This window comes from Lates calcarifer, linkage group LG20 (genome assembly GCF_001640805.2).
Source record: "Lates calcarifer isolate ASB-BC8 linkage group LG20, TLL_Latcal_v3, whole genome shotgun sequence".
Lineage (NCBI taxonomy): Eukaryota > Metazoa > Chordata > Actinopteri > Centropomidae > Lates > Lates calcarifer.
Genome location: NC_066852.1, coordinates 18,857,142 through 18,865,641, shown reverse-complemented (window position 1 = coordinate 18,865,641; position 8,500 = coordinate 18,857,142). Strand labels below are relative to the sequence as shown.

Sequence of the window (8,500 nt, the reverse complement as noted above, 5' to 3'; positions counted from 1 at the left end):
GGTGATTATATGTTCATATACTCTAATCTGAGTTTGTGTGCAGACGTGCACCTGACCAGCTAAGTGCTTTGTGGAAAAAAAAAATCACGCCACAGTGAGTTATTTCTGGCTGGGTTAATCTTATTTCTCTGGGCACTTTGATAATGGAGAGGACTTGAATAATGAATGGGGTGTATAATACTTCTTCCTCAGACCTGCTGAATGAATTAAGCAAGAGCTTATAAGTGAGTTTCTGTTAGTGTCTCTAACATAATGCCCTGTGCCCCTCCTTTGTCCTTTCACTCCCACGCTTTTATTTTGTATTTTTGGAATTAGAACACAAATATACACTTCAGCAGAGCACAGAGTAAAATGCTAGAGTGCTGTGAATGTATGCTGAAATACAGACTACACAGTTACCTCTCTCATCCCTTAACACGGCTCTCTCCTTCTCCCTATGCTCACATCTCATCATGTGTGTGTGCACATCTCAATAGTCTCTGCATAATGTATGGTGTGTTAGTTGGCAGACAGCTTGACCTCACACACAGGCTTTGAGACTCTAAATGTTTCTCTGTCACAGAACTTCTCTCGGCAGGGCTGAAGCTTAGTGCGGAAACAGATTAATAGTCTTGTGTGAGGAGGGGCCATTGATATTTCAGCGTGTAGAGTATGTTTTTAACCCATAAGTCATTGATTTGATTGATTTTATTTGTATAACAACAGCAGCCAACATTTTGCTTTAAATTAATTTCGGAATGAATATTAAATTTGTTTAGCTGTGATATGGGGCTGTAACTACCAATTACTGTTTGTATTTTTTTCTATTTGAATGATTAATCATTTACGCTTTACTGTCTCATATTGTAAAAAATGCAGTTCAAAAGTTCCTACAGACCAAAGGGATGCTCTCAAATTGTCTGACTAGGGGCTAAAAATATTCAGTTTACAATGATTTAACACATAAAAAAGCGGGAAACCCTCACACTTGAGGCTCTTTTGAAACAAAAAAATTACTTAAATAAATTAAGTCTCCACTGTGTGACAACACTTGCCTGTTGTATTATATCTGGAAGAATCCCACTCTAAAAATATTCCATTGCAAGAAAAAATCCTGTATTTAATTAAAACAGAAAAGTTTTATCAGCTAAAGTAAAAGCACAAATTCTGCAGACAGTATTACATGTACAGATATATATTACTAATGTATTAAGTGTAAGCAGCAGTTTACTGTTGTAGCTGGCCTAGGTGGAGCTTATTAGCTGTTTCCTAGCCTGTTTGTGTAGTTTAATTAGCTGTATAACAATGCATTGTATTTTATCTGCTCATTGTCGGTTTTTAAGATCTTAATCTGTGAAGTTAAAAGTAAGTCTCCCCCTTAAATTTGCTACAGTAGAAACTTAAAGTAGCACAAAATTAAAATATCTCAGAATTGTACTTAATACTCGTATGGTACTTGAGTGGATGCGCTTTCCCAACACTAATATCTACAGCCACAAAATTCATTCTTTTTGCCCTCATCTGAATAAAAACACAGAAATAATGAGGATTCACACACCAAAGTGTAGAGAGCGGAGAAGGGAGCAGGAGCTACAGATGAACAGCATCTCCCTTTAAAAGACACCCATCACCCTGGCCTCAAGTTTCCAGAGAGTAACACAATCTCACTGTGTGTGTGTGTGTGTGTGTGTGTGTGTGTGTGTGTCTATGTCTATGTCTGTGCTGCACACAGGTAGCTATGTGTGTAGAATTCAGCAGTAGGTCTGGCCCTGTGCTGGTTTGGCTTCTGATGATAATAGAAGGTGACTAATAGAGAGCGCAGAGGTAGCTGTCTTCCTTCGCTCCGGTCACATTCTCATTTGTTGCTACTGGCATCAGATGAATTATTGAGTTTGGGGTGTCTTGGCTCCCACCCTTCCCCTCACATTCCCTCACTCTACTTCCCTGGATGACAGCCATCTTGTCTGTGTGTATGTGTGTGTGTGTGTGTGTGTAAGTGAGGGGACTATGTGTATGTATGTGCATGCATTCCTCAGCAATTAAACAGAGCTTTCATCCTCATTCTGTCAGAAATGGTCTTCCCTGCATGAAGTCATCTTAAGCACACACACTCTGTCTCTATTTCCCTCATACTCTTCCTCTCTTTCTCCCAGGCTCCACTTCATTGTGTTTTTTTTCTTTTTGTCTCTTTGTTTATGCCTCTTTTTAAAATTTCCTCTGCAGTCTGAGCTCTTAATTCTAGTTATTCTTGGTTGCTTTATCTCTAAATCAACGTGCATAAGGTTTGACTGGAGTTTTCATATTTAAAGATGATGTTCAAATTGGCCCGTAGCCCCAACACATCTCCATTATTGCATGAGAAAACGCAATATACCTTTCAGCTGCTGCTGAATAATTGAAGTGCCCTCAGTCTCCACATGCTGCAAACGCTCACAAACCTTCAGCTCAGCTTACCAACATAGCCAGTGCGTTATGATATCAATACGGGGTATTACAAAGATCAATTATTCACACAGCGAAGCTTCCTTTTTTTTTTTTTTTTTTTTTTTTTTTTACCGCACGTTTACGTCAGAAACATCCCATTCAACACCAAGATACGGGACTTTTGTGACCCAGTGATCGTTATCGTTCCTAGAAAGTTTACAATTACTAGTTTATTAATGACGGAACTTCAGCTGAATCTTGTAAAATATTTCCTCATGAAATATGTCACAGTTATAAGAGAGGCACAGTTAACGTTTACATGTTTATCTCTGCCCTCCCCCTCAACGACGTCACGTTTAATACCATAAATTACAGCCTGTAATTAACCGCCTCTCAGCATCAAAGAGAATATTAATAAATACCACAAACGTTTCCGTGTATAACCGCAGAGTATCGATCCCCTGGCTGCAGCAACCCTGGCCGAAAGTCTCACTGGGAAAAATCATACAACCGGAGGTCATGTTGACTGTGGTACGAAACCGGAAGCTTGTCATTATTTTTGTTAGGATATGTTTTTGTTGTAATATAGATTTTTTTTAAAATTTATTTTAGCAACTAAAAATGGGCCCAAAGTTTTAGTAAAATACGCGAAAAAAAAAAACGTTACGTTTAGCGCAATTTAGAATCACAATCACACCTAGTCTATTTCTCACAATAATAATAATTAAATAATAATAATAATTTCAAATCGCCTTAATTGATGGCCTGTGTTATATAAACAGCAAACAGACATTAATAAAAAAAAAAACACCCTTGTAAAAATCAAATGAAAATAAACATAATTAATGAAAAACATACTTACTTAGCTAAACCAAAACAAATGAATAAAAATCATACTTTAATTTCCCCCATTCCTCGGTCAACCTGTTGTGAATCCAGCTCGTCTCTCCCCAGAGTCACCCAGAGTTCCCAGTCAAGTCCAGACTTCTACTCCCAGCTCCCTCCACATTACTTCGTTTTATACCAATATATAATTAATATTGCATCGTCATTACTTAATAATTTCAAACCCCAATGCACGACATAACCCGGTGACACGAGGGCATCCATTATTAAAGCCGCACTAATTAGAGAGGAAGGGGCCATTAACGGCGGTGCAGAGGACACACACTAGCTGCGCTCCGCGGTGTGAGAATGGATGTGAAAATAGAGCCCCCCTCCTCCCCCACTTTCTTTTTTCATATTTTTCCGCGGTGCTTATATCATATACGACGATACATATTTAATCCCAGCAGAGGTCTGGGGATTCATGAATAAAACAGCCCAACGAGTTCCGATAAAACAAACAGTTTACAAAGATTTTATCGCCCCGTCGGTGCGTCCCTGGATGTCAGGACCTGGGAAATCCAGTTTGTTACCTTGAGAAGAAAACAACATCTCCATCTTTCTTTCTCTCTTTTTTCAAACCCATGGTAAAATTCATACAAACCGCCATATTTACAGGCCTTGTCCCTTAACCTCAAGATTAAAATAATACAGTTTCATAAAGCACAAAAATAAAAAAAAGTCGCTGCTTCAGAGGAATTTTAGAAAATAACCAATAATTTATTAAGTTTAAACTTCACACATTGTTTTTTTTTTTTCAAGTGAAATCAAGAGTGAGGAAAAAATAAATGCTTAAATTAAGTGATGTAGGCCTATATAGTACTGTATAATATATCTGGGCTATATAATAAATATATAGCTCACCTGTAATGCTCCAAAACATGTTCACATCAAAATACTAAAATATAGCAGCAGCCAAAGCCAAGATGTGCCTCATATATGACGGTGTCATTTCCATTTTCCTAAATAATTAAAGATAAACAGACTCAGTGTGTCATACGCTGTGAAAGAGTTACTGGAATATTTTTTTTGTGCGTTTGCAAAAGTCGTAGTGTTGGTTTGAAAAGGTGGGTGATTTCTCTTTTTTTCAGCCTCTAGTCGTTGAACTCACCACTAAAGTTTTGACAAAAAAAAAGACAAAAAGAAAAGTGAAAATACAGTTGAAGATATGATGGTGTAGTTCTGCGTAATGTGAGTCAGTGATGTGGAGGATCAACTCTGACCTCAACCAACAATACAAAAAAATTTCTCTTATCTTTTCACAAAACTACAATTCCCTCCATCCTTCATCAGTTTAACACTGATAACTAAACAGCCCATTAATGTAGCCATTTTCTGGAGTTTAAAAAAGTGACTTAATATCCCTGAATGTGACGGACTGTCAGGGTGAATTTACTGAAAAATTCATACTCAGTGTGTGCAAGATACGTGATCAACAACACACACACACAAAAAAAAATCACCCTCCTCACAGATCTCTAACACAGTCATTTATAAGTCCAATATCAATGACAAAATCGAAAAAAAGTGCAACAGCGAAGAGTGAGTGACACGAAATGAAAAAATCAAATCGAAAGTCTTTTTTTTTTTTTTGGAGATAATCCCAGTTGAGACGTGAAGAGTTGTTGATAAATCCCTGTTAGTTAGGCTACTTAGGCTATTATTAATCACTCGATCAAAAATGTAGTAGGCTATTTTATTCATGATGTGTGAAAACTCAGTGCACCGCAGAGTATTTCATTCGTTTCTGTTTTTGCCGCTGGTTGCAAAACCACACTCGAACTACGTTCTTTTTCAGGTCCAGTTTTTCAGCGATGGCCGCGATTTTTTCCGAGGAGGGCCGGGGCTGGATGGCAAAGTAAGCCTCCAAAGAGCGCTTCTCCGGCGCGGCGATGGAAGTGCGCTTTCTTTTCCTCTCGTTTCCGTTGAAAAGGTCCGGCTTGGTGCTTTTCTCCCGGTACGCAGCCTCGGCTTCCTCCAGCCAGGCCTGGAGAACCGGCTTGAGCGCTATCATGTTGTTGTGGGACAAGGTGAGAGACTCGAACCTGCAGATGGTGCTCTGGCTCAAGGACCCCACTCCGGGGATCTTGAGGTTGGCCAGCGCTGACCCGACGTCCGCCTGGGTCACGCCGAGTTTGATCCTCCTCTGCTTGAACCGCTCAGCGAAGGCTTCCAGCTCCCTCGGATCCGACTCCACGTCGTTGACGCACGCCATGCCGCCGTGCACCGACAGGGAGTGAGGGTGGGCCATGTTGGCCATCGCCTGGTGCAGCTGCCCCATGGTCTGCAGGTGGTGGTGAGGGTGCTGGGGGTGGTGGTGCGCCGTCGTGTTCATCCCCGGAGGCTCCGGAGCCCCCATCCCGGTCACGGCCAGGCTGGTGGAGAGGTGGTCCAGGAGGTCCCCGGCCTCCAGGGTCTGTCCGAGGTGGTGATGGTGGTGGTGGGAGGCGATGGTGGAGGGGACGTGGGAGATGGGCACGGTGGTGGAGGAAGAAGAGGAGGCTGAGGTGCAGGGGACACTGCTCATGGTATGGTAAGTCACGTCTGGTTTGAACGGGTGACTCTTGCCGTGAGAGACAATGCTGTCAGCAGCCGCCAGAGCCTCTGCCCGTGCCAGCAGGCTCTCATCAAAGCCTCCGAATATATTGCCCTGCAGCTGCAAGCAAGAGTGCGCATACTGGAGTCAGTGGGGAATTCTGTCAGGCAGCTCTCAGGATCTAAAAAACATTTTTCCAAAGGCAAGCAGCGCCGAGGAGAGGAGAGAACCCTCCTCAAAGCGCAGGTCATAAAAATTAATATGAAAGCAAGAGCATTACTTGAATAGACGTGGATGAGAAGGGGGGTGGGTGGGAGGGGGAGAGAGAGATGCGGGGGGGGGGCAACACAGACAGAGGGAGAGAGTGAGGGAGATAGCGGATAGAACAAAGTCCTGTCAAATCAACTTTACAGACATTTTTCCAGTGTGATATATTTTTTTTCTCCCTCCCCTCCTCTCACCCACCATACTCCACAGCCACGGTCTCCCCTCCGGACCTGAACGTACCTGCGGGGCGGGCAGACAGACTCTGCGCATGCCCTCCGAGCCTGAATGCAGGCCGGGATACTTTGGCTCGTGCAGAGCCGGGTGCATGGAGAAATGCTGCTTGCCGTTCATGGTCATCATCCTCCTCCCTGCAAGCACCTCGCGAGCAGTGCGGCCCCTGACATGAAAGCCCGGGGTAGAGCGGATGGCCAACACAGAGCTCCTCTGCTCTCCCTCGCCAGACTGAGCTTGTTCACACGGGCAGCGCCTCCCGGCATCCCTTTCTCTCCCTCTCTCCTCTCCCCTCCTCCTCCTCTTTCAGCCTCCCTCCTCCTCCTGCTCTCCCACCTGGTCCCCTGCTCAACTTACAAGTTGCAAAAATGTAGGCCTCTGTGCGCAAGCGTCGAATAAATCCAAGAAAATCACTAAAATAATGTTCATTGATGACATCGTTATTACGACATTATATTACGTTTTTTAATGGTACTAGCCTAAAAGTTTCCCATCTTGTATTACAAACGTCTTATACTTTTTTGATTTCTGGATATCAATGTTTATTACAGTAATATTTACAGTCTATATCATAAGCTCTGTCAAAACAAACTAGATCTGATTTTAATTAGGGATAACCCACAAATATAAGCAGTGTTCAGCCAGATGTATTCGCACATGTGCTAAGCAGCATAAACCAGAGTTAAGCTCAGGATGTCAAAAGTAAAACCACGGATTCCTCCGCTGCATTTTCCCAGCTATTTCAGCACCATGGACAGCGTAGGGGGCCCTACGTCAACCTGTGCTGCACTGTCCATGGTGCTGGTAACTGAGCAATAGTTTTGGTCCAACATGCTTCAAACTGTATCTACGGCCTGTCAGGTTTCCTGACCATGTTGACCCGACGGCCTTGGCTAGCCTCTTCCCATGTGAACACCCATCCTCGGGGCAGCTTTACAAGGCTTCTCATGTGGCCGCCTGGTTAAAACGCATGAAGCCGCAGTGGACGGGTCCGAAAGAGGAGCCAGGCCGGCAGAGGCGGACTGATGACACAGCGGGTCCACCCGATCCCGCTGGCCGCCTCTCTGGTTCCCCAGACCCTGAATAATTTAGCGGCGCAGTGGCAGGCATCCATTACCACCTTGGCATGTTCTTATTCATTACACAGATTAAAACAGCCAAGGTCTTTTCTCACCATGCGAACCTGTTGCAGGCTGGGGAGCCAGACTTTTTTAGAGATACGTGTAGGCTGGCTACTTGCATGGGGATAGGGGAGAGAAAACACATATATGCTTGACTCTGATTTGTACACTTTGCATTCACATAACTCAGCACAAATCGATGAAAAAATAATATATTTTTAAATTTGGTTGATATATCGTTTGATGTACTAGATCTTTGATTTCTAGTTGGGCAGTATAAATATGTAGGTAACCATTTAGCATTAATATAAAGTTCAAGTTTAGAAAGACATGTATGTGTCCTATAGAAAAATGACACGTGAGAAGCTGTCAGAAAGCTGTGCTTATGGATCACACTGATGTTAGTCTGAATAAAGCACGAAGACCCTTTTCTCACCATCCCCCCTTTTTCTTCTTAATAGCTGTGATATAGCTGGCACTATTCATAATTCAATAGTCATTGTTTACAACTCTGTCATCTCTGTGCATTTCACATTCTGATGATTGCATCTGACATGTTTTATAAAGAGTGCCATCGTATTTGTGCCAAAAGAAACAACAGCTCTTCTTTTCTTTTTCTTAGCCTTCATCTGACCTGCATACAGGAGTAGCTCCACTCCATCAAATGACCTGACCTTACTACTGTCACACCATTTATTCTCTTACCCATGGTGAGTAATTTTGGCTTCCAATTTAACTTGATGAAAAATAATATTTTTTTTCCATTTCTCAACTAATCATTGAAAATATAAGTGTGCTTTATTCATGTTTACATTTTATAATTCATATTTTTTTGTGTGGCTGTCAGCAAAGTTTGGTTTTAAGTGCATAATTACCTCTGGCAACAAATACTGAATACAACTGATGTGTGGCCATACTAGTGATACAGTTTATCTACTAATTAACGGACTGTTAAATTAATTGTTTAGGCTATATCCTCCTATGTGTAAATTATCTTATGGAATTTAAACCCTATCCTAAGTTGAAAATTCCAAAAATTGAAATTAGAAGAAGTTCA

The 8,500-nt window shown here is 42.2% G+C and overlaps 1 protein-coding gene across 1 annotated transcript; it reads right to left on the bottom strand.

Moving 5' to 3' along the window:
* Positions 1–5,005: 5,005 nt before the first annotated feature.
* Positions 5,006–6,680, bottom strand: pou4f3 (POU class 4 homeobox 3). Its single transcript, XM_018692330.2, has 2 exons — positions 6,332–6,680; positions 5,006–5,944 (listed from the first exon to the last, which is right to left on the bottom strand). Exons 1-2 carry the CDS (start codon positions 6,449–6,451, stop codon positions 5,006–5,008), a joined length of 1,059 nt encoding a protein of 352 aa, XP_018547846.1. The 5' UTR covers positions 6,452–6,680.
* Between the last annotated feature and the right edge of the window lie 1,820 nt (positions 6,681–8,500).

Coding starts and splice junctions, on each gene's coding strand:
- pou4f3 (XM_018692330.2), bottom strand. CDS start 6,451: ATGATGACCATGAACGGCAAGCAGCATTTCTCCATGCACCCGGCTCTG. Junction 5,945..6,331: donor TCTGTCTGCCCGCCCCGCAG/GTACGTTCAGGT, acceptor TCTTGCTTGCAG/CTGCAGGGCAATATATTCGG.